Source organism: Amphiura filiformis, chromosome 3 (assembly GCF_039555335.1).
Source record: "Amphiura filiformis chromosome 3, Afil_fr2py, whole genome shotgun sequence".
NCBI lineage: Eukaryota > Metazoa > Echinodermata > Ophiuroidea > Amphilepidida > Amphiuridae > Amphiura > Amphiura filiformis.
Window position 1 is genome coordinate 67,954,899 of NC_092630.1, and position 26,589 is coordinate 67,981,487.

At 36.6% G+C, this 26,589-nt stretch overlaps 2 protein-coding genes across 2 annotated transcripts in view; both read right to left on the minus strand.

Moving 5' to 3' along the window:
* Nucleotides 1-1,355: 1,355 nt before the first annotated feature.
* LOC140149022 (stAR-related lipid transfer protein 7, mitochondrial-like) lies at nucleotides 1,356-10,105 on the minus strand. Its single transcript, XM_072171165.1, has 6 exons — nucleotides 9,558-10,105; nucleotides 6,858-7,018; nucleotides 5,223-5,383; nucleotides 4,388-4,570; nucleotides 3,484-3,568; nucleotides 1,356-2,847 (listed from the first exon to the last, which is right to left on the minus strand). The coding sequence occupies exons 1-6, from the start codon at nucleotides 10,013-10,015 to the stop codon at nucleotides 2,690-2,692; spliced, it is 1,206 nt and encodes a 401-aa protein (XP_072027266.1). The 5' UTR covers nucleotides 10,016-10,105; the 3' UTR covers nucleotides 1,356-2,689.
* Nucleotides 10,106-16,710: 6,605 nt separating this feature from the next.
* The window catches only part of LOC140149023 (nucleolysin TIAR-like), a 349,403-nt gene continuing 339,524 nt past the window's right edge, over nucleotides 16,711-26,589 (minus strand). Inside the window, 1 exon segment of the mRNA XM_072171166.1 lies at nucleotides 16,711-26,426. Coding sequence (XP_072027267.1) covers nucleotides 26,258-26,426 — 169 coding nt within the window. The 3' untranslated portion in view covers nucleotides 16,711-26,257.

Here is a 26,589-nt window from a genome sequence, read left to right on the forward strand (position 1 = left end):
TTCCCCATGTGCAGATATTTTGCTGCTCGATAAGCGATTTCATATCGGTATACCAGAGAAAAGATCATCATTTAACTAATTTTCATACCATGCCGAGTAAATATTGGAGTTTCCTCAACACATAAATGTCAACTTTTTGTACTCCTTACTTACGGTAATGTTTAAATGTAGGACAAAATAGCGGTAGCACATCAACATTTGTGGTGCTGAATTTTGCACCAATTCATTGGCACTACTCACAACATTTACATTGTCACGTCGTGTGATCGAAATTTTTCAGAACTTGAACGGGAACTTGAATTATTTAGCATATTTTTAGTATAGGTCAGGGTTAGGGTTTAGGTTAGGGGTTTTAGGAGGTGATGGTTAGAATAGTTAAACCGGGAGTAAGAACTACGTTTATGTATGCCATGGGTATTTGGGCGCCGTTCTTGTTACAAAAAAAAAAAAAAAACATCGCATAGGACATAGCCTGTTTTTCAAAAAAAAAAAAAAAAAAAAAAAAAGCATAGCACATAGCTTTTTTTTAGCCAAAAGGTCCAGAGACAAACCTTTTTTTTTTTTTTGGCCTAATGTACAAGTACCAAGGTTGCCTATGTTTACATGCAAGGGTGTGTGTATGGATATAATTACATTGAAGAATAAACAATTTTTCAAATTGATTATTACAGCATAATACTTGTATAGAAAAAATCAAGACTATATACAAAGGCAAATTCTTCATGCAGTTTACTCCGATACACTTTTCAAAATATTATTGACAATATTACAGCAAATAAAAGTTACCAACTTACTGTACAAGCTTGACTGACATAAATTGCTGTAAGAATTTAAGTAATTGTCAACACATGCACCATCATTAATTGAATAGAGGTGGAGTATGCCATTTAGCTAATCAGCCAGTCATGATCTCAAATTCCAGTTCGCACACTATGCAAGGTAAGATTTGTGGTTACACTTTGTTCTACATTTTTGTGGCAATGAACATAGGTAAGAATTTTTAAATCCAATAGTATAATGAAAGTGGAAATGTGTGAGTGTGACCTTCATTTTGTCACACTTGTACACTTCTGTACAAGTATAACTTAGGAATTCCAATCACTGTTTTTCATTACTGTTTAACAAAGAAGCATCCCCATCATCTGCATGGTTTACTTTGCGAGGCAACTAAACCGAGCTAAGCAAACCACTCAAACACGCCGGACGTGAGTTGTTAAACAGAGATGAACAATGGTGAATCATGATTGAATCCTTTCAGCAGTGTTGTAGTCAAGACCTCTATGTTCGAGACTGAGACCTGCCCATCCGAGACCGAGATCAAACCTTCCGAGACCAATACCGAGACTTTGGTTTAATCACGAGTGAATTCAAGATGTAAGTCTGTATACACAGTTTTGTTTACTAATGACAAAGTTTACGCATTCATGCATAACTCATGTGCGGTTCTGTTAGCTTCTGTTTGCACATGCTACTGTAAAAGTGTGGATTCATCACCAATTAACAACAGTTGGCGTCTGTACAAAGAGTTAGGAAGAGTTGTTGAATTTATCAATTGTCTATTAATGGCAAGAGATAGCGACCTCCAGACTTCAAAATTACATGATACAAAACAAGCAAAGTTATTGTAAGAAAAGGAATATACAAATCTACTTTTATATGCCATAAACACAATACAGTTTGTCCACTCTGAAGTACAAAGTGACAACGCTCGCGTATACAGCGCGTAAACAGTGCGCAGTGCTGCGTCTCTGCTGAGGCACGCGTGCCTTCAAAGTCGGCACAATGTGTGCGTCCGCGTCGGTAATTTGTACTTCAGAGTAGACTGACTGTAGTAATCACTGCTATAAAATTGTACAATACTGTGCACTCCCTCTTGATATGTTACAATACTAATATCAGGTAAAGGTATAAATGTATTTTGCTGTTGCCAACATTGGAAGTAAGTAGTAAATCACAAAAATAAAACATTCTCCAAACATTTCCATACAAATCAAATTTGAACTGTGAAAAGCTGCTTATAATATATGCCAAGAATAAACTTAATGTACAGAATTTTGTGGTGCTGTCTGACAAGTAAAGATTTCATTTCCATCCACATTTTTAAGGGGATATTAATGGTTCATTACCTACCGTATTTCCTAGAATAGTCGCCCCTGGGGGCGTTGCATTTTCCAAAAGGGGGGCGTTTCTTAGAGATCATTTTTAGAATGATAATTCCCATTAAAATCATTAAGTAAGCTTAAAACTCATGCTGAAACTATGAACTTAGGAACGATGACTTCGGGTTCACTTCTGGGTTTACAACTAGATTTTTGCCAATTACAGACTCCAATAACAACTATGTGTGCACCTTGCTGACCTTCGTAAGCTTACTACACAAGATAGGATCATAGCATGGAAATATCAGCATTTTTGAAACATTTGGTTGAAAAAAGTGGTGGGGGGCATTTAATTGAAGGGAGTGACTATTCGAGGAAATATGGTATTTCAAAATATTTGATATTTACAAATTTATAAGACAACAAAAATAATATCAGCAGAAATAAACCTTTAAGTGCACCTTCAAACCAACAGATTTTTCTAAACTATGCATACATTCACACTGTGAAATGTTTGGGAGGGATTTTTTATAGTGGTTCATATGTCTTTGATTAAAGATATGAGAGGACCATACGTGTACAGCCTTCCTTCAAGCATATTGTCCCCTGTTATAGTTCTGTGAATCACCAGTCACCTGTTTGACTTTGGAAGTTTGCTGACCCAGTGGAAGACAGATTTGGCCGCTACTGCTTGATTCTTCTAGTTGCTTGGCTGCATCATGAAGCTTAGACACATAGTCTGGACAACCTACAAAAATACAATTTGACAAGACAAAAAAGATCATACATATGTGCATATTATTGAGGTGATATTTAATATTTAGATTATACATATTTGCATTTCTTTCATTAATCAATACCATTAATGTTGGACAAGGTAGTTTGTGAATGTTATGCTCTATTGCTTTGCAGATGTGTACAAAATCCAACTCAGACATGGTGCGGCTGATTAAGTGATTTATAAACTTTGAATTACTTTTTTTTAAATATAAAATGCTAGAGTGAACAATAGCCCATGAGGAGTGACACAGAACTTATATAGGCACATAGGCACTATAAAAGACAACTACATGGGCCAATCAGTGGTTCACAGCAGCTTAGAGTGGTGGGGTAGGGTTGCTGGCCCCCTCACCCCAGATACACACCTAAGCGGTGCAGTGTGTGTGCAATATACATGACCTAAACTGAAAGCATCCTGAGATTCTGAACAGTTCGGGCATCCAGATGGCAGACGATACCTCTCAGTCAAGGATAGGGTGGTCAGTGCTTTAGGTTACACCCCTCACTACCCTCACTTGTTCAGAAAGAAATTCATTGATATTTTCTGACTGCTTTCTAGGAGTGAATGAATAATCAATTGCAGTATTTGCTACATGTATCTTACCTTTGTGTGTAACCCAGTTGACAGCACACTGAGGAAACATGGCCTGTGGATCATCATGGTATGTCAACACATAATCAAACCCACTCTGGATACATGAGGAAAAAACAATATGTAATGTTAATGATAATACACAGTACTGATCATAATATTATATCTGGATGGGCAACTGAATGAACACAGCATAACAAACACACACATTCCCGCCACCCATCAATGACAACGGGCCCACAGGTAGTTGACAGCAGCAGACGAGTACAATTACATACACATCTAAATCATATTACTCATACATAAATTCTAGACAGTTCATTGGTTGATTACCATTTCTAATTGTTAGCTTCTCAATGTGATACTTTTTACCATCACAGTGCTGTGCCATAGTGTGTGTGCTCCAGGCAGTATGCTGAATCTCAGACTCACCAATTTTGTTTTGGGGGACCCCAAAATGTTAAGGGAACACTCCGGCAATCACAACATTATGCCTTTTATGTTAGAAAAACAATTGTTAAGCACAAATCATGTGGTTTTATTTATAACAAACTCATTTTGACCATAAAAACGAATAAAAACATCCGGCTCTCGACACGCGATATTCAAAATTCCCGTGCCGAAATTGCCTGTGGCAATGACGTCGAGGTTATTTGTGCTCAATTGTCATCAGCCTTTATTGTGTTACTGGGACATCATAGCCACAGGCGATTTCAGTACCTGTATTTGCATGTCATACTTGCCATTCTTTGAACACACTCCTTTGTTTCCATGTGTATTTTCATATTTGCCATCATTTCTCACTTTTTGTTTTTCGGATGTAGAATTACAATTCTAAGGTCCAATGCAGTAGCATTAGTACAGTTAATATACTTTTCCCGCATGACTTATATAATAATTAGTTTGCCTGACATACCTCATCAAAGCTCTTATGAGGCTTAATCACCATCTGTGAGAAGTAAGTAGTCACCCTGACATGTTTATTGCTGGCTGGTCTAGTTGGATGGTCAATGGCACGTGACACTAGCATCATGGTCTTCTTTTTGTGGTCCACTTGATAACGCCTTGTATATACATAATCACGGCTCTGCAGAGGAAACTGCAACACAAAAATATTATCAAATAATTAATTTGATTGTTTAAAAAAAATGTAAGCCACAATCAGATTTATAATGTTTGGCAAGGTCCTTTTTAAGTGTTAGTCCTCGCGTATATGCGTACAACGTCAATCATGTGCATAGGATCTTGTGCAAAATAATGTGAACTAGACGTTAGCGGTGGCCTTAATTTGCAATTGGAAATCTGCAAAACAAATTCCGAAGCATGTGATCTTGAATCATGATATTTTGCTTGGTGGTGGTTAACAATTCACAATACCACATTTTATTCCACCACCAACATGACTCACAGATGTATCAAAAATTAGTGCTCCTTCATGAATTTATATTTTAACCCTGGATTGTTAAATGATTTTTATGTGAATACGATACCAGCAAAAAAACAGCTGATAACAAAAACACTGAAACAGGCCCAAATGCCCTTAAAAATGTGAGGAGCCTGGAATTCTTGTAGAGCCCTCAACATTTTGTACGTGCAATATAAGCCAATAAACTCCCAAGACTCAAGACCCGGAGGGTATAATATCAGCTTATTACGAGGAATGCTTTGAACATTATATACATTTACAGTTCCCTCAAAACTAGAAGGATTATAAAAAATCATATAAATTACAAACTGTTCTCATCACTTACCGGAAATTTACTGACCCAGTGAATGACCTCTGAACCTGTGTCATCATCTCTATCAACACAATCTAATTCGATGACATACTTGTCCCAAACTTTCCGATACTCCAAGTCCAACTGCACACGAAAGAATGATTTAGCCGAGATGTCGCTGAAGCGGCCACACACTGTGTGATACAAAATATGGAAGTATTAAGCTTAGATTTTTGTTTGTGTAACTATTTGTATTATACTGGAAGACATATATGTAAATGGACATTCTAAGTTGTGGATTAGTTGAGCAAGGTCCATTGAGTGATTTTATAAGGGGAAAAAACTTACATTCATTCAAATCAGATTTTGACATTTTGAAATAAGCAGAAGTTTGCATACATTTGTATATATCTTAATATACAAATGTACTAATCTATAATGGTACGGTAAACAAAAAGGGCTTCAATCATTGCCATGTAATGGAGATGAAAGAAAAACATAGTCACATTGGATAATCACTGCTCACATTGGAAACATTTTTTGATTTCCATGTAGCAATTAGTTACAATTAGCCTTTTATATGTATGGCGGACACAACAGGATAGGATAGCGCTGCACGAAATGGGTAAAGGCTTTTGAATTTGGCGGGTTTTACCCATATTGCATACTGCCCTCCTATTGTGTACGCCATGCTTCGAAAAGGCTAATGTTCATTTTGCCATCCCAATGAATTTGGCTTTTTGTGAGTGCTTTCCCAACCAACATTGCAATGAAAAAACTAGGGATGGTAACTTTCATTTTCTGAAATGGCAATGCTCTCAGGCATATCTGATATAGATCTCTGAGATTTTACAATCTATTTCAGTCTGCAATGGCTCAAATTGCTGATAAGAAAAGTGTGTACTTTCAATTTCTTGATATTTATTAGTTGAATATTTGCCAATGCATTGCCAATAGAATCTTGTATAAGAACTGGTACCAACTTCAATTGGCTTCTATTTCAGAAGGAAGGTTGTCAAATCTGTTAAAGAAGATCCTCAATGCTTTGTTGGGTAATTGGTCACATTTTATGGAAAAGAAAAAGATATTTATGCTCATATTAGCTGTCAACTTAACAGCAAATTAGATAACATTGCTTCATATATACAATGTATTATGCATGTATGATTCGCAAAGGAGTATCAAATGACCATAATAATCTCTTTCAGGTTTGACCTTACTGTCAAACATCTTACCAATTCTAACCCCATCTTCTGGACTGCATGCAGGGCTGAAGAGTTTCTTAAAACCTGGCAGGGGAACCCTAAACATGGCTCTGATGCACATGTCTTCCCAGCAACACATTTTAAATGTCGGGTTATATATAAAAGGGTATAAAACGTTTCAATATCATTCAGAAAACATTTTTGAAAAATAGATGCAAAACATTCATACATAATGTTATGTTAAGTTTTACTGTCTGCTTCTTTTGATTCATAAATAAAGATGATTTATGATTTTTTTTTTTTTTTAAACGCCCAAAACAGAGGTGCTGTATATTTTAGCTGTAAATAAATTGTACGCAATGTGGCAATTCCACAAAAAGATAAATTAGAATATCTTTCTCTTGTGTTGGTGTTTTCTTGCAACATCTTTTCACAAAAGATATTTGAACCTGAACCAGATTACCTTTGAATTCATACAGATAAGTGTTTTCAACTGGCCTCTTCCACACCCTCATATCCTCTTTGTTGATGACCACTTCCCATGATGACAGTCTTTTAGGAGCCACATTAATTAAACTTGGTAGTCTCTTAATTTCTGCAATCAAGTCAAGGTCATCTGAACATCTGCAAATTATGCAAAGTGATAGAATATGAAATGTTATTCATGAATATTAAGCGTGCATGAAAATGCATGCTACGTATTAGGGGTGTGATTTTCGGGTAATTTTGTGCCAGAGAACCCAGCGCATTTTTCAGTTGGGTAACCTGGTACCTGAAATTAAAAAAAAAAAAACATTTAAAAAACATTTTATTTTGTTGGTTTTGTAAGTGTCCCTGGACCTAGACCTAAATCAAGGCTCCCGCTAGCCTTCAAAAGCTCTGCGTCCGATCGGACGCACAACTGTAAAACCTGGTCTGGAAATGTGCGTCCCACAATATTTTTGTGCGTCCGTACATATGTTGATGTGTTGGGCAACAGGCAATACAATTTTACAAGGCTTCTGGTTGCCGGTATTGCATCACATCGCATCTCAGTTTGATGCAAATATTTGACTATTTCCTTCCATTTTTCTGATGAGATTTTAAACATTTATGTTAGGCCTGCTAAGAATACGCGATTTTGGAGGCCAAAAAACGCACCCCGATTTTCCAAAAAACGCTAAAATCCGTGACTTCCAACCAAAAATGCAAAATCTAAAAAAAAAAATTAAAATGTTTTTTTTTAAATTTTTCCGCGGATTTAAAGAGTCCCTGTTTAAAAAAAAAATAATAACGCAATTGTGTATTCTTAGCAGCCCTAATTTATGTAAATGTTATTCTATAACAAACGTGAATGTTACGTAAACTTGCTGACAGTATTTAAGTAATTTCGCTCTCGTGTTTTGAGCTTAAGCTTAAGTGATTCACACATCGCCTCACCGTAAGAATTTCCCCGGAAGTCGTTCGCAAAATAAGTAGTCTCCACATCAGCCAGTTTGGTTCCGCTCCCTCCACAAAATGTTTGTGTGGAGGGAGCGTAACCAAACTGGCTGCGTAGAAGACTACAAAATAAGGTCAATGCTGATTACTGATTGATCTGTTGCCTAACATATGTACAATGGAGATGTGAAATTTTATTTTTAAGTTACGAAATAGGATCATTGCAAACACCAATTAGGTAAGCTTATAATCACTTATTTTTGGGCTGAATCAACTTGCGCCCCACTGGACGCAACAGGTTGATGAATTTTGTTGAACATTGCATCCAGCAATACAATTTGCGTCTGGACGCAAACCTAAATGCTAGGATCATTCATGGTTGACCTATAAAAAAAAAAAATTAGCATGTTTTGTGTTTTTAATATGAAAATTGATAATTTGTATTCATGTCAATACGCTATTAATGATTTCAAAATGCATTGAATTTGAATGCATAAATTTACGATAGTAAACCATGTAACCATTCGAAGATCATGATTATGAAGATAGTCTGATAGAGTTATTGAGTACGGTCAGTGTTCGATTTTCATCTACTTTTTTGTGTAGCAAAAATTGCTACTCACTTTCAGATTTGAGTAGCAATTCCAAAATTTTGAGTAGCAGTTTGTTTTCACCATATTTTATCAATTTTTTTGTATTTTCTTATCTTCTCACAGATTACTCAATCCCAGTACTCAATGCTTAAAAAAATGTTATGCAACTGCAGTGTTGCAGACCGAATGCGGTTCAAAATTTGGCACCTAAATTTCCAATGCCGATTATCGTGTGCCCTTTCTAAACGCAAATTTTCCTTCAGTAATCAAGAGAAGTCCGTAATCAAGAGAAGTCCTACATTTTTGAGTAGAGGAAACTCACTAATTTATTAGCTGAAGCATTAAAATAATGTGAGGAATCTATGAAATCTAAAAATCTTGTATAATTTTGGAAGATTGTCACCAAGGACACACGATATTTCCATCTCACCACTGAACTATACACCATATAAACAGTGCTACTTCTATGACGTCATAAAATTAATATGCACGTTTTTAGTTATCTGGTAATACATGGAAGTTTGTAACACAACACGGGGAAATAAATTTGCATACAAGGGAGGATACTGTATTTGGTTTAATGGCGTAAACATCACGATTTAGGGACTTTTGAGTCATATTTTTGTGGATTATTTTCTTGGAAATAGAATTTATGGAAACATTTTTGACTTCGACAAATGGCAACTTGCAAATGATGGTATATCAGCGTGGTTCACGATCACAAGTAGACATTTTTCCCCAATTTTTTGGGATCGCATTTTTTGCTACTGGTCTGTGTAGTTGAGTAGCAGTTTGTAAAAAATGACTCGCATTTTGCGATGCGAATCCAGGTAAATCGAACACTGAGTACGGTAACCGAAAGCGTGCTGCACTTTTTGATGAGTAAAACAAACCCTAGCAATATATAATTAATAATAGTCATTGACCATTTCGGTAAATCCCATAAGCCTTTGCAAGTACACCTGTCCTGAGAACTCATCATCTAGACTTAAGTCACGCCGATCTGCACATTGACATTTTATATCAAACATCTGAACATTGTTACTGCACATTACAAGTTGTCATGTAAATGACATAAATGACGAGTTCTCAGACTCTCCGGTGTACTCGCAAAGGCTTATGGGATTTACCAAAATGGTCAATTGATCTACCTATTTCTCAATTCATTTTCTGATATCCTATCTTTGTCTGAAACACAACAAGCTCCTCCAAACAAAACGTAAAACGGACGCCTCTTTCCCTTCAGATATTGTTTCGCAAAATTTGTAGCGAGAGCTCGCAGATTCATCTCGGAGTAAAGTGTACCATAAAGATTCATTGTCTGTCCCATTCGACGTAGTCTTTGAGCTGCATACACATTAAATTGTCTTCTGAGTAGATCAAAACATTTCTCCAGACTTTCACTAGCTGACATATCCTTTCCAAACAGCAGCTTGATCACACGCGCCCAATGCGTGCTCGTATGCACTCCTCTGTTGCATGCCCCATTCCCTAATTTTTCTCGGCTACAAGAGGCTAAATTTACACGATTCAAGGTGCCAACTGGACGCAGGAACAAAACCCTGCCCATAAATACTGTTGTCTGGTGCAAAGTCATGTTTATTTTCATAGAATAGCTACCATTTAAAGCTATTTCTTGTTACGCAAAATGCACGAATTTCAGGTCAGCCATGATTAAATTGCACAAGCAGACGGAAAATGTTACTAGAATGTTTTTAATTAGCCTTTAATTTTCCAATAACAAAACATCAAACATTTCCATTCTGTTCAATTGTTTTGTTTTATTTCATAATATTATATGTTTTGCATTGATATTTGCTACTGCGATTATCTACAAACTCGCAAATTCTAGTACAAAATAAGAATCATATAAAACATAAAAACACCGCTGATCCGATATGCATAGCCTTACTTCTATAGCCTCACATCACTTTACTGTAATTGGTCACTATCAATCTGTTACCGCGTACTATCAAACTATAAAAAGTACTAATTTTCTTTCTAAAACGGGGCCAGACACGAATTCAAGAAATGCGAATAACAAATTGAGGATCATAAAATCTTAGTGTTTTATTCCTTGATTTTATTCTTTCTTCTTCTTCTTCCTTATAAGTGCCTCCCTCATATGTATGAGTATTGTCGCACTGCGTACAGACAAGCTGTACTTATTTTTTTACTCTGGAACCTAGAGTAGATGAGTGTATTTTGAAGTACAGTCAACATTCATAGTATTTATTTGTAGTATTTAATTAGGCTAATGAAAGTCAATGCCCAGTTTCCCGTTACATAATTTTTCATGACTGTGTAGGTGAACATTTCATTATTCATTATTCATTATTTTATACCATTTCATTATTGCATCTGTTACAGGTGTAAACCAATAACTACCCATGTATACATGTTATAAATCACAGTTTGTAGTTTACGGATGTAGTTTACAACCACATGAAGGTGATTAATCAAAAGTTTCACAGTATTTTTTACGGGATGAGATCAGTGCAGATCAAAAAGTGCGGAACAGAGAATTGAGTAGGTATTCATTATTAATTCATTATTAACCATATACCATGCTCCTACTGCAAAGATAATCCCTGAAAATCAACAGAAAGAGATTTATGATATATTTAAAACCACAATTATTTATTTTTATGTTAAAGTTTGTTACAAATCAACATTTTATTCAAAATAATGAAATATTTTGCCAGCAAATTGTTTTGAGCGGAGTAGGGTAACGGGAAACTGGGAATCGACTTTCATTAGCCTTACCACTATGTTTCTGTTCACGAAACATATTCCCGGGAAAATATTCACTGCCAGGTTAGGCTATTATAGGCCAAAAAATAAATTGTTTGGTTGCCCTTCCGAGACAAACATTTGGAGGTCGGTAGGTCGATCCTTTTTTTTTTCTTTTTTTTTTTTTTAATCTTTGGCAATCTTTTTCTTTTTTCATGGACTCTTCCTCTTTCCTCCATTTTGAAAAGGCTAGTATTGACAAATGCTTGATCATTTTATGGTAAAAAAATTGTTTGTTTTTGGACTGGAAAATTACATAAATGGAAATACTTCTTACTTTCAATCAAATATGCATTTAATAAATAAAATGAGTGAATAACAAATATAAAAGTCCTTGATTCTGTCCAAATTATAAGGTTTCTTCTAAAAAAAGTGATTGGGGAAAAAAAAACCCGACTCAAGATTTCCAATTTTTAGCCTTATAAAAATTCCAAATTTAATCAGGGCACTGTATTAAAAAGTATTTTAATAGGCCTACTATCTGTTTTGCCAAATGAAGTCCTTTATAATCCTTAAGTTAAGGGACATACTGCAGTTACTGTCCGTTTTCCTATACACAATACACAGTACTCTTTCCCATTGACGCGTGACCTCTACAAATAGCCGGCAAATAGCCTACGTTAAAAGTATGGGGATATGCCTAGTTAACGTCGCTGTGTGAAAAATAACCGGCCAATATTAAAAGTACTCTTCTAAAGTTCTAGAAAATATAGTTTTGTAACATGTCCTAAATTCCGGGGGGGGGGCACTCAACTTTGGAAGTGAAAAAATGGAGCAAAATTTTGAAAATTTCGGCATAATTTTGAAAACATTTGACAGTTTCGGCATTTTTTTGTTGCATTTTGATGATGCTATTCTAGAAAAAAGGGGGTCATTGGGTAGCCGCAACCAAAAAAAGGGGGTCATTGGGTAGCCGCAACAAAAAAAAAGGGGTCATCGGGTATGGCTTTAAAAAAAAGGGGTCATCGGGTATAGTCGACTTCAAAAGAGGGGGCCTATTGACAGGCACATACCGTCACTTCCAAAGTTGAGTGCCCCCCCCCCCCGGGCCTAAATTTTTAGCTAATTTAGATGTTTAGAAATATGCGTACTTTGGTGTTTTAGTTAATGTTATAGGTAATAGTACATTGCCCAGTTAACGTCGCTGTGTGAAAAATAACCGGCCAATATTAAAAGTACTCTTCTAAAATTCTAGACAATATAGTTTTGTAACATGTCCTAAATTTTTAGCTAATTTAGATGTTTGGAAATATGCGTACTTTGGTGTTTTAGGAAGGATATGTAAACGACAGATAACACCAAAAATATGAAGAAATTATTTCCAAACCGTGTTAAGTCTGCAAACCACCATGTTTCTCATTTTCAAGAACGCTGGTTAACAATAAGCACGTATTGTCTCATTTAGTAAACAAAGACCACACACAATTGTTCTCTAGCGCTCGCTTTATAATTGTTCACCCAACTGAAAGTATAATCCCAGCTCATTGCTCCATTGTACGTGTAAAGCAGACACATATGTTGTGTGTATTTAACCAGAGAAGATATGATTTAATCTGTTGAGCTGTTTTCAATGAGTGTTATCTTGGTTTAATAGCTTTTAATGGGGTTTAAGTCCTGCAAAGGTCGAATTGAATTCTACTGTAGACATGACTGCATCATGAGCTGGCATTTTCTTCCGAAGGGGTAGGTCCAATATAGGATATTGGGGGTCATAAAATTTTGGAAAGAAATAGGGTGCCACAATTTTATTGACCCCAACTTTGTAAATTTGGGACCCACCCCCCTTTTTCGGCAATAAAATTCAAATTTTAATATTTTTGCAATTTGAGAGAAAATGTGCCAAAAATATGCAATTTTGCATTTTCTTACAAATCAAATCACAAAATTACAAGACTTGACACAAGTCTATATGCAATCAAAATCAAAATCTTGAGCATAAGTTAGCTCATAATTTTAGTATTCTGTGCTATTTTTGATATAATTGGATATGAAAAAGATTAGAAATGTGTTGTCCAAAATTTAGAATGTATAGGCCTATAATATATTGCTTGAAATTAGTCTTTGTTGTATAAGTATTTGGGGTTTGATTGTCAGAGCTTACGAAAAGCGCCCTCAAAATACATGTTTTTGGCCTTCATTTCCAAATATTTACCAAAATATTGAAATTTTATTTTCATTGCCAATTACAACTATCCAAAAGATTATGATTTAGCTATATTTCATAAGGCAAAACTGGATAGGCCTGTGCTGTATTTTTCTAATGAGTAGTTACTTCATACTATGCTTAAATGTGCAACAATGGTGTCTCAGATGTGGTTACTTCAAACTATACTTAGAAGGGCAACATGTGTGTCTCAGATGAGGTTACTTCATACCATGCTAAGAAGGACAACATGTGTGTCACAGATGTGGCTACTTCATACTATGCTTAGAAGGGCAACATGGGTGTCTCCGATGCATGTGGTTATACTATGCTTAGAAGGGCAACATGCCATGGGTGTCTCAGGTGTGGTTACTTTATACCAAGGCTTAGAAGAGCAACATGGGTGTCTCAGACATGGTTACCAGGGCATAATTTAGTGTTTGTCATTTGTATAGCAAAAACAGACATTGATGAAAATTTGTATAGCTGTTGTATTCTTTTGTATGCAAATGAAAATACAATTGCATAGCATTTTGCCAAGATTCAGTAGTAAACTGCTATGCCGTACCAACTAAATTATTCCCTGGTGGTTACTTCAAACTATGCTTAGAAGGGAAACATGGGCGTCTCATGTGTGGTTATTTAATACCATGCTTAGAAGGACAACATGTGTGTCTCAGATGAGGTTACTTCATACCATGCCAAGAAGGGCAACATGCGTGTCTCGTCTCAGACGAAGTTACTTCATGCTATGCTTTAATAGAAGGGCAACATGGGTGTCTCGGTGTGGTTACTTTATACTATGCTTAAAAGCAGGCCCGTACGCAGGTTTTTTTTGGGGGTGCTGATTTTGAAAAAGCGGTCTGCATACAGGCCTGCTTAAAAGGGAAACATGGGTGTCCCGGCTGTGGTTACTTCATACCATGCTTAGAATGGGTGTATCAGGTGTGGCTACTTCATACCATGCTTAGAAGGGCAATATGGGTGTCTCAGATGTGGTTACTTCATACCATGCCAAGAAGGGCAACATGGGTGTCTCAGGTGTGGTTACTTTATACTATGCTTAAAAGGGAAACATGGGTGTCTCGGGTGTGGTTACTTCATACTATGCTTAAAAGGGAAACATGGGTGTCTCGGGTGTGGTTACTTTATACTATGCTCAGAAGGGCAACAAGGGTGTCTCAGATGTGGTTACTTCATACTATGCTCAGAAGGGCAACAAGGGTGTCTCGGGTGTGGTTACTTCATACTACGCCAAGAAAGGCAACATGTGTGTCTCAGATGTGGTTATTTCATAATATGTTTAAAAAGGCAACATGGGTGTCTCGGGTGTGATTACTTTATACTATGCTTAAAAGAGAAACATGGGCGTCTCAGATGTGGTTACTTTATACTATGCTTAGAGGGGCAACATGGGTGTCTCAGACGTGGTTACTTCATACAATGCTTATAAGAGCAACATGGGTGTCTCAGATGTGGTTACTTCATACAATGATAAGAAGGGCAACATGGGCGTCTCAGATGAGGTTACTTCATACTTTGCCTAGAAGGGCAACATGGGCATCTCATATGTGGTTACTTCATAGAAGGGCAACATGTGTGTCTCAGATGTGGTTACTTTATACCATGCTTAGAAGGGCAACATGGGTGCCTCAGATGTGGTTACTTCATACTTTGCCAAGAAGGGCAACATGGGTGCCTCAGATGTGGTTACTTCATACCATGCCAAGAAGGGCAACATGTGTGTCTCGGGTGTGGTTACTTCATACCATGCCAAGAAGGGCAACATGTGTGTCTCTGTCTCAGACGAGGTTACTTCATACTATGCTTAGAAGGGCAACATGGGTGTATCAGATGAGGTTACTTCATACCATGCCAAGAAGGGCAACATGGGTGCCTCAGATGTGGTTACTTCATACTATGCCAAGAAGGGCAACATGGGTGTCTCTGGGTGTGGTTACTTCATACCATGCCAAGAAGGGCAACATGTGTGTCTCGTCTCAGACGAGGTTACTTCATACTATGCTTAGAAGGGCAACATGGGTGTATCAGATGAGGTTACTTCATACCATGCCAAGAAGGGCAACATGGGTGTCTCGGGTGTGGTTACTTCATACTATGCTCAGAAGGGCAACATGGGTGTCTCGGGTGTGGTTACTTCATACCATGCCAAGAAGGGCAACATGTCTCGTCTCAGACGAGGTTACTTCATACTATGCTTAGAAGGGCAACATGGGTGTCTCAGACGTGGTTACTTCATACAATGCTTATAAGAGCAACATGGGTGTCTCAGATGTGGTTACTTCATACAATGATAAGAAGGGCAACATGGGCGTCTCAGATGAGGTTACTTCATACTTTGCCTAGAAGGGCAACATGGGCATCTCATATGTGGTTACTTCATAGAAGGGCAACATGTGTGTCTCAGATGTGGTTACTTTATACCATGCTTAGAAGGGCAACATGGGTGCCTCAGATGTGGTTACTTCATACTATGCCAAGAAGGGCAACATGGGTGCCTCAGATGTGGTTACTTCATACCATGCCAAGAAGGGCAACATGTGTGTCTCGGGTGTGGTTACTTCATACCATGCCAAGAAGGGCAACATGTGTGTCTCGTCTCAGACGAGGTTACTTCATACCATGCCAAGAAGGGCAACATGTCTGGTCTCAGACGAGGTTACTTCATACTATGCTTAGAAGGGCAACATGGGTGTCTCAGATGAGGTTACTTCATACCATGCCAAGAAGGGCAACATGTGTGTCTCGTCTCAGACGAGGTTACTTCATACTATGCTTAGAAGGGCAACATGGGTGTCTCGGGTGTGGTTACTTAATACTATGCCACAGAATTAATCGGGACTCGACCGCCATCTTGATACAGACATGGAGGTATTCGGTGTCCCTCGGAATGCACTCGAGGCATTCGTTGTCGTGCAAGCACGACATGGATGAAGGACGCATTTGAGAGATGCACTTGATGCAACCTGCACGCGAGTACCAAGACGCTTCAGATGAGACGCAGAATTGTTTTTGTTCGTCTCCGCGCCCCATCGGCATTCGGCAAGGACCCGAATACCCCCAATTTTCTCCCCATAGCTGATGGCACGATTGTACGTGGCGGTATAGGGAGTCCCGGTTCTCCTTCTCTAATTCTGTGTACCATGCTTAGAAGGGTAACATTGCTACCTCATGTCTCAGATGAGGACCATTTTGTAACAACAGAAGTCCTGAATGCAGTTCTCCAGTCAAAATATATGCACTGAATATGGTTAATGGGTTTAGCCAATGATATGACACTTTGTAAAGAGGTTACTAGAATTCGTTACTAGGCAGAGACTGAAATAACTCACACAAATACAACAATGTACAAATTAGACCTCCTTTATTTGCTTTTTTTTTTTAAATAATCCCTCCATACAAACCCAATTGACTTGGCTAGAGTTTGGTAACTGAAGGTATTTGTTACAAATGGCGAAATTGGCCTTTTCTTGGGAGTTCACTTCAGTGCTATTTAGCAAAACAACCCAGACGACATTATGCATGAGTCGGTCATTTTTTTAATTATTTTTTCTCCTGTATAAACTACTATATTCCTATTCTGTACAATAAGTTAGGTTATCAGCCTAACTTTTACATATTTTCCCCTAAATAATAATTCTACATCTACTAAGCTATGAACAACCCCCCTGACATCTGACCTTTGACATAATCTACAACACTGATGCATCATGGGTAGTTTGTCAGAACTACCAAGGTAATATTTTATTACAGTTTTAAATCCCTGCATATTCCTCCTATCTAGGACACTGTGATATATACCTAGGACCACATAAGCTACTCAACATATCAATCTACCCATTATTCTACTACATTATATATAATCACATTTTGCACTATTTTTATATAGCTACACTTATTACAGGTTGTTTTTCCTCTTTCAAAAAAAACCCAAAACAATACTTTGTACAGTTTTCCCCATAACAGACATGTGTTTTGTTCTAAAAGTACATAATTTTTCTTTTATCACATTTTCTGGTATACAAGGGTAAACATATAGAATGCATCATAATTATCAAGTTTTTATATAGTTACCCACATAAAAGAAACTCTCCCTATATCAAGCGATACTGTACATTTGATAATTCATAGTAATAAATTGTCCTTTTACACAATACAACACAAATCATGATTTTTCCTCAGTTTGTAACTGCTATTAACTCTGCACACATAAAAACTACTTAATATCTATTCTCTCTTGCACTCATTCACTCGCTTAAACAAACACACATTTGGACCGAATGGTTATAGTTATAAAACTCTAGAAAAATGATATACAATTTATACTTACAGTAGTAAGAACATCATTTTTAATTACCCTTGTACATCAGAAAATGGAGTTTTAAATAGCTTCGGGAATTCTTTTAAGTGTTTCAATACAAAGTTCACATGTATTACAATAATTCATACTAAAATGCATCAATGACAAATCTCCCACCACATGTGCTCCAGGAACATGTACAAAAATGAGTAACTTTTATTTGTATCAATTATGTATTTACATTTTGCAGAAAAAATATGCTAAATAATAGTCTTTTAAAACCCCAACATAAGGCATATGCTACATTTACAAGTCAATACTGGGTACACTAAATTAACCAAAGTACAAACAGTCCGAGTCTAGAAGACAAGTCAACTGTGATTTGGTTGGTTATCTACACAAAACATGTTGCAACAAAAACACATTCAAACATCACTTGGGCAACTATCAAAGCATACTAACCCCAGGGCAATGTTAAATGCATCACCTCCATACATATGTGTTGAGTACAATACCCACAATTCACCTTTTTGATAATCCCATAAGCCTTTGCGTTTGATCCCCTTATGACATCACACTGATGCGCACATTGTCACTGTGCATTTCACGGCTTTTGAGATGCGCAGTAATGATGTCCGCTAAACGATGTGCACATCAGTGTGACGTTGAATACATTAGGGGTTCACACGCAAAGGCTTACGGGATTTACCGCAAAGATGAATACACAAGACTTGACAATTATCATGAAATGGCAACTCATGTAACTTTGTCCTGGGATGATGTGATTTTGGAGTGAAATTCATGTCTGGAGCTAGAGCACTGGAGTGACAGGAATGTTGTCAATGAAGCACGCTATAACTATACAATATTTTCTTTCTCACACAGTAACAATCCCCTTGCTACTACTTAGTATAATTTGCATGTATGCTACAATATATTATATCACAATTTTTGTCTGCATTGTTTATGTGTCGCCAGTCCAAAACAAAAAACAGATAGAGCTATGAACATAACTTATTCTTGGGACATAAATAGTTATTGTGCAGCTGGTGTATTTCTAGCCTGCAGGATATATTATTCTGATGTGTTTTGGCTGTCTGCACATGGAATACCCAGTTTTAAAAACTGAAATTATCCACCACATAATTCAATTTAAATCCTATATTCCACATAGGTAATATTCAACAGGGGTACAACCTATCTAAGATTACTTATACCCTTTTGAAGTCTTACCATATTATAGAATTTATCTTGCTTCAAATATGGTTACATCTTGTTTAATGCACAACAGTTTTTGTTAGCTTTCACTCACATAAATCCTTTCCAAGCTGAATGCTTAAAACTGTCCAAGATTTTCTTCTTTAGAACCATTCCCGGTTTGATTAGTAAAGAACCTTTCTGGTTCTTGCATTTGTTATATATAGTCCATTTTGAACCGTTTGTATTTTACAGATGTGGAAATATTTACGGTGCATTGCATATAGAATCTTTATGTGCACACTCAAGCATGGTCATAACAGATCCACCTAATAGTAGTACATGCAACGTACATTCCTGGTCTTAAATTATAAGAAAATCAATTTCTTAAATTATGATGAACGTTCAAGTTAGTTAGTCAGAAAGTTAATTAGACTAGTATGTGAGCAAGTCTTTGATTGTCTTTTAGCTATGGAAAAATTCAAATGCTGTACTGATAAGTACTTATCACTGATATCAACACCAGGGCTTTGTTCAAACAATTTGGTTCAAGTATTTTTTTTTAATTTCCTTTTCAGGGCGGAATCAAAGTTCTGGAGATACTTTGCTAGGCTTTACAAAAGTTCATGTCCCACCTTATAGTAAATTGAATAAGATATATTTTATAATAAATGAATTTATGCAAATATGCCCCCCCCCCCCCAAATGACCAGTCCCTTTTGTCAAGTAACAACAATCACATGTCTCCAATGACTTGTTCCATTTCAGTTATATGCAAGTGATTTTCCAATGTAACAGACATCGGCTATGTGCAAGTATGATTCATACGTTTCCATTACACATAGCATATTTGAATGACTGCCGATATCTGGTGGTCAATTCACTTTTGCAAACTTGATCATTGTGAAAGTTAACAAGTAAAGATGACGGTTTATCGATCTAGCTCCTTATTCCTGGCACTCAATTCTGCCACAAGCAATTAACATCAGCTTTATGCATTGACAATTTGTGTTACATAGTACAAACACTCATCCGTGTCTACCAAGAGCTTTGAGAACCCAGCATCTGCACTGCGCATATGTTATATAATAATTAACATATTTGCCTTTGATGTGGTGATATTTGTTATACGGTACAGAGCACAATTTGCATCTGTCAACAGATGTTTCACTTTAGTATTTGCTTTTTACATTTATTGATAGAAAAAATATAGTTTCAATCTTTTAAACTACAATGGTATCTGGTGAGGTAATAACTGAGCTCCATTTTATTTGACAAATGATATTAAAGCAGAAGACAGCCACGGATAGTTGTGTTGTAACATAAGAAATAGTCACCATGCTTGGTAGCTTTTTACTTGAGCACTATATCAAGGACATATTTGAATTACAGCCAATAAAACATGTTAATATTGATTGCATATAAGGAAGTGTAGTTTTATGTCCCTTCTGCTCAATTTGCATATAGACTATCTCTAGTTATAACAAAGTATACATGGCAGTCTGAAAAAGATTGTCCGATTATAGTGAACACCACTATAACATGAAGGTTCCTATAGCAATGTTATGGCCAAGTTACTTATGTAATGATTCTGGTAGCAAAAATAAGACAACAGAAACTTTTTAATCGCAGTAAATTCATCTATGGACAGTAGGCTATTCCAGTTGAAATCCATACCCCCAATGGAAGACATTATCTTAATATTCCACACAGGTAGTATGTATTGCAAATGGGGTTATCTGAATGGGTGACTCCATTTGAATTCTACACCCCCTGTATGAGAGATTAAGGTCATGTCTTCCATAGGGGATGTATAGATTGCAACTGGCATAGCCTCATGGAATAGAACAGTGGCTGTGATTCACCAGCAAAGTTTCTGCTTATACATCTTAGCTCTACTTAACTCTGGTTGCATCATCGGACACCTGAACACATGTTGTGACCACTCTTCATCTGATAAAATATTACATTTACCCGTAACATTTTCGACTTGATCAACCAGTAAATATCCTTGAGCAATGAGAAAATCACCTTGAACAAAAAACAATTTGTATTAGATACATCAACCATGTGATTATTAGGAATCACAGCTGGCATTAAAGAAGGAGGGAGCATTAGGTATCAGGGTAATGGATGAAGTTATATGTTTGCAGAACAAGTAGTCAATAAAATAACCGTCCCATTTACACAAATTTGTTGACAATTTTTGGCCTGGCACTGATAACCACATAAACAAAACAACAATTCGACGGACAACTTTTATATTTGCTTGTTGTAGTACTTGCACCCTAATTTGCTGTTATAAAAAAAAAAAAAAATATGTGCAACACCACAAATTCATTTCACATGTATATTTTATCTCCTTTGGTAAAACAAAAAATACTACAAGTAATTACCAACACAAACACCTACAATGTGGGTAGTGGACACAGCCCTGGTATCCCAAGTATACATACACGTTCCCAGCTAGTGGTAACACAAAACATTTCATAAATAATTAGGCTTTAGTTGGCAACAATAGTATTTTCTTTCATGTCCTTATTAGACACATATTTATGTAACATATTCCCTCTTTCATGTGCTTGTTTATCTGACATTTGGTATATTTACAAAAACGATGGCATTGTAACAACACTGTTTCCTATGGTGATATTCTATGAAATACAATCTCTTGATATCTAACATGGGTTACCATGGTTACATGACATTGCAAAAAAAGGCATACAAAATAGTTTCCAGCACCATCCATCACTACAGTGTTTCTAGAAAGAAAAATTCCCCAAGGACTTCGATACCTAGATACCTACAGATTTGTTTATACAGAATTGATTTGCATAATTGTACCATTAAGTTAACCAACACAAGAACACAGCTTATGTTAAATATTGCAAAATTTGTCCTACAAAAATTGTTCAAAACATTGTTTTTCTCATATATAAAGACATACGTCAGAACATATAGGGTAAGCCTGGAGAAGGCAATTTGGTTAAATGCTAGGCTCTCTAAAAGAAGGGAAATTAGCACATAGAAAAGGGATCAAACTGGGAGGTTGGTTGGTTGTCTAAATACATAGTTTAGTGCATGAATTTTATTTTTAAGTTTTATTTCAATAAACAAAGGCACTGTGTTTAATGAATTTGTAATTAAGACCTGAGCCCACAGTATCTACACACCTGTTTAACATTGGCAAGTTCGCAAAATCAAGAATGAAACAGCAAATTTCCTGCTATCTGCTCCCAATGAAACAGAACAAAGAAAAAATAATCACCTTCTCCAAGCGCATTATAAAAACACCTATCTATCTAACAAATCATAGAAACATTTTTCCCTCCCAAGGAAACTGTGCCAATTATATTTAGTCTTGACAAGAGCAAACACGTGATTGGCTGGGGAACATAACATAAACACACATGGAAAGGAGTGTTGTTACAATGCCAGAAATTTATTTGACTTCCCACACTTTGGGTGTACAACATATTGTGCTGCTTACATTTATGTTCCTTCTTGCAGCAATGTAATAACAAGGCAAACTTTGGGCCGGCCGGCAGAGCAAAGCAAATGTATTAATGACAGAATGATGCAGTTACTTTGCCAATAGCTAATACCAAACATTGGATAAGTATTATTACAGTGTGGTGATTAGACCAACTATTATCAATATCTGTAATACTGATACTGTAAAGCATGTCTGCACTAAATGATACTACTGAGTTGCATGTAAGCTTAATACAGGTTTCTTCACCATACAGATCACATATTTTAAGCCAACAAAGAATTTTTGATAAATATTGACAAGATGTCAATGTTGTCTGTTTACTCCCAAAACTATCAAAATTAAACAAGTGACCAATTCTGAGATTTATGTTCTAGGCGATTAACTTTACCACTCAACTTTCAATAGCATCTACCAATGTTTGAAAGCATTTCACCTCTTCCCAGTCATGAATTATGCAGGTAAGCAAGCAAGCAATTATACTGCATCCATGAGTATAATTAATTGAGTTGTATTTGAAAAAGATTATTCAAATGGGTCTTTTGAGATTGTGTTTAACCTCGAACCATTACACAATCATTGAAATTAACATTATTAAAGTAGGAAGAGGGGTTAATCACACTAAATTTGGTTGGCACTACATCTCCATAAGCTTGCAGAATGAAACACTACAGCAGATTCCAGGAGGGTTTGGAGCACAAATCTGCTAACAGGTTCTGACTTCTGTTATGGAGACGTACACACTCTCCACATCAGCCTATAAAGTACAGATGTGCTTACATCATATCATATTGATAGCCGCTCTAAAATGTTTCCTACATATATTTTTTGATGCAGTAGCTAACTGAAAATAGTTGGTCTTTTCCACACAACTGTTATTTTTGTTACTGGAATGCATCATAACTCATTTGTACACACTCACTACAGCAAGGGTCTTCTTGGTAAGTTGAAACCATTCAGTTTGCACAAATCTGACGATGCGTTTACTAGAATTTGGCAAGCCTATTTAGTTCTTGACAAAAATATACATATTTAGAGTGGCAGGGTTACTATGTTAGGTTTGGTTTGGTATATGACAGTTTTAAAACTTACAAAATATCAGATGCTCAAATAGGATTAAACCCTGTAGCCACATTACCAAGAATAGTTTCTCACCAAAAGACTATATATGTGGAACAAAAATAAAGTAGCCTGCATTTAGATCATTTCTGTAATTAATACATTTGTCCAAGTTGGATTTCAATACTTCTGTGAAAAAAATAATATAAGTTACCTGTTGCATTGGTAGGTTATATGCCAACACAAAGGCCTTCAAATAGCCCAAGTTTGCCTCGTTTTTAACATTTTATTTCATCTTTTATTATATAAATTGCTCAAAATGAGAAAACTTAAGATATGTCAACTACCTAGGTTCAAATCACAGGGCTCACATCCCTTGTTACTCCCAGCTATGTTCTGTTGTAGGGGGCAGCATTTATATGACCATAAATCCCCTTTGGAAGCCTGTAGAATTTTGAACAAGTAGTTGAAAATAGTTGGGGAATGAATAGACTTTGAAATCATGGAATTAAATATGAAAATAGGGTTTCTGAATTCTGTAATTAAGAAAGGTTTGTCTACAAAAATTATCACCACGCAAGGTTGACATACTAAAAATACACCTGGCTTGTTTCACCGTTAACAGCAGCAATGGGGAATGGTATCGGTACTACTTTTGCATAGAATATACAGGCTGAAGGCAAAAAGTTTAAACCCCAAAATTAACCACTAAGTGAAATAATGATAAATCTGCTGAAGATTTGCATGACAGAATTGTACAAAACCCTGCTGAACTTTTTTTTTTGTAAATAGGTGGGATTCAGATATATTGCAGAAAACAAAAGGCCAAAACGACAAGAAAAATCCCTAGCAACAACATAGCTGAAAGTAAAGATCAGATGGCATCCAAAACTACATCCTCATATTATCAAAGGCCAAAAAAGTCTTGCAGATTCACTCATAGGGGAGAAATACCATGGCAGGAGTAGCAGGGATTGTGTTTTGGATCAAAAGTGAACCCTTGTCAACACATTCTCATCAACCACTGTGACCAACGCACCTTTAAAACAGAAACTGTTGACTTACACTCTAGCATACAAGTTAGTCACAAGTCACAGGTTTGTACAACTGTCCTAAATCTTTGCCGTGGGACATTTAGCTCGGATGTGAAAGCATGTCGTCTCACCTCCTGTTTGCTTATCCACATCTCAAAGAATAAACAGTACTGACCCATATACATGCCATGCACAACTACACAGACCAACTTATTTGTGTTCAACTTCTCTCTTGCGAAACCAAAAGCCTTGTAAGCATGCCTTGCTGTGCTGTATACAAGTTTCTCAACCTCTCTGTCAGAGTTGTGCGAATGAATCCAACACTTGTTTCAAACTGCCTGTATGGCAACATTTTGTTGTTATTATTGCTGACAAAGTATCACCTGCCATGGCTTAAACGTGATCTCCAAGATGCTAAATAACGATACCCGGTGTTACTCAAGTGAGTCTATTTCAATACACAGTCATACATGAGGCTTTGAACTTATACTTGATGAATGAGGATGTACACTAGACGAGGTATATTTTGCTGTTGCATTCTCCTATCCTGGGGTAAACTACAACAATCTGCTATTTGGATGTGAACAAAAGCAAAAACTGGGCAAATGTTGTCATCAATCAACCCAGTAATCTAATTGTTCAAATATTTCAGAGCAATTTTCGTTGTATCAAGAAGTTAAGCTATTAGTGGTGCAGGTAAACCCAGGAATTTGAGACAATTAAGCTTATCTGAGCTGGGAAGGGGGCAAGACCTAGTGATTAGACCTTTATAGACAATTAACATTATGAAAAGGTATTGCTTTAAATACTGAACATTGACATTACAGCCCATCATGTTTGTTTCATTGAGTAGGGCATGGTCTCATTTTGAGCCTACATATTTTCATTTTTTCTCTTATATTTTTTTTTATTTCATTTCATTATTTATTTTTACAATGAAAGATTTTCATCTTCACTTTACTTCATTCATTCATTCATTCAGCTAGGCCAAGTTTTCTCTTTGAATGAGGTACTGTGTAGTGTAAAAGGAAATACCTGGCCTAACTCTACAGTGTGTCCCAAACAATGACACCTCTTGTACATATCATCTTTGACTGTCTTTCAAAATACAAACAGATATTTCTCTCTTTTACTGAGAAAACTATAGCAAAGTTATTTACACTTTTTGATATCATGGCCATGAATTGGTCCGTTCTGTTTGCAGAAGACATTTACAGAAAGTGGCATAGATCAAACAGGCAATATACATTTTTGTAAATAATTTTGCCATGCAATTTTTTGTTTACAAAAATAGTTATAGAAAATCAAAGTGAAACTGAAAAAATCACACATGTAATTAATGATTCTAAAAAACAAACAGAAGTGTCATTTTTGTTGAAATATATATACTATATTTTTCTCTGGGACACACTGTATAAAGAAGTAAGGTCGACCTGAACATAATATCATGGGTTATCATCGGGTCAAAACCTGGTCAAAGTTGAACAGTCAGCCTTTTTACAAGAGTGAGTTCCCTTGCAGGGGGTCCTACCACTAGAGTTGACTTACATACACTGACCTTCCACACAATTGCCTACACAGTGGTTTATCCAAATCAGATTTGTAAATAAGATTTGGTACCCACATAACTGGCTTACATGATCAGGATTCTAACAAACTGATGTAATATAAAACAAGTACCAAATGATTTCACATAAAATATGGAACTGAAGTTAGAACAAATCAATGGAAGTAAGCCTGGCATCACCCCTAGTGATATGGACCCCCTGAGGTACTAGGGAGGGGAAGGGTAGGGACCAATACAGGTGCTTCTATTGAGTTTGGTATCCTGCTTGCATGAAACCGGCTTGGGTGGAAGGTGCTATCATCGTCTGGGCTACTTGTTGACCCATGTATGCTCCTTGACCCTGTGGGACTTGACCTGAACCAAAGCCTTGCATGTACTGTCCAGCAGCAGTTTGCATCACTGTCATGTTGGGTCTGCAAGACAAAAGACAAAGACAGAATACATAGATCAGTTAAGAATACAAAGCATTCAACCAGATGGACCTAACTTCACCAATAAAGCACTTGGAGGGAAGAGGGCGGTTTGGCGCTCATAAAACCGGTTTAACCCGCCAAAGTCTTGTCCAAAGTCCAGAGA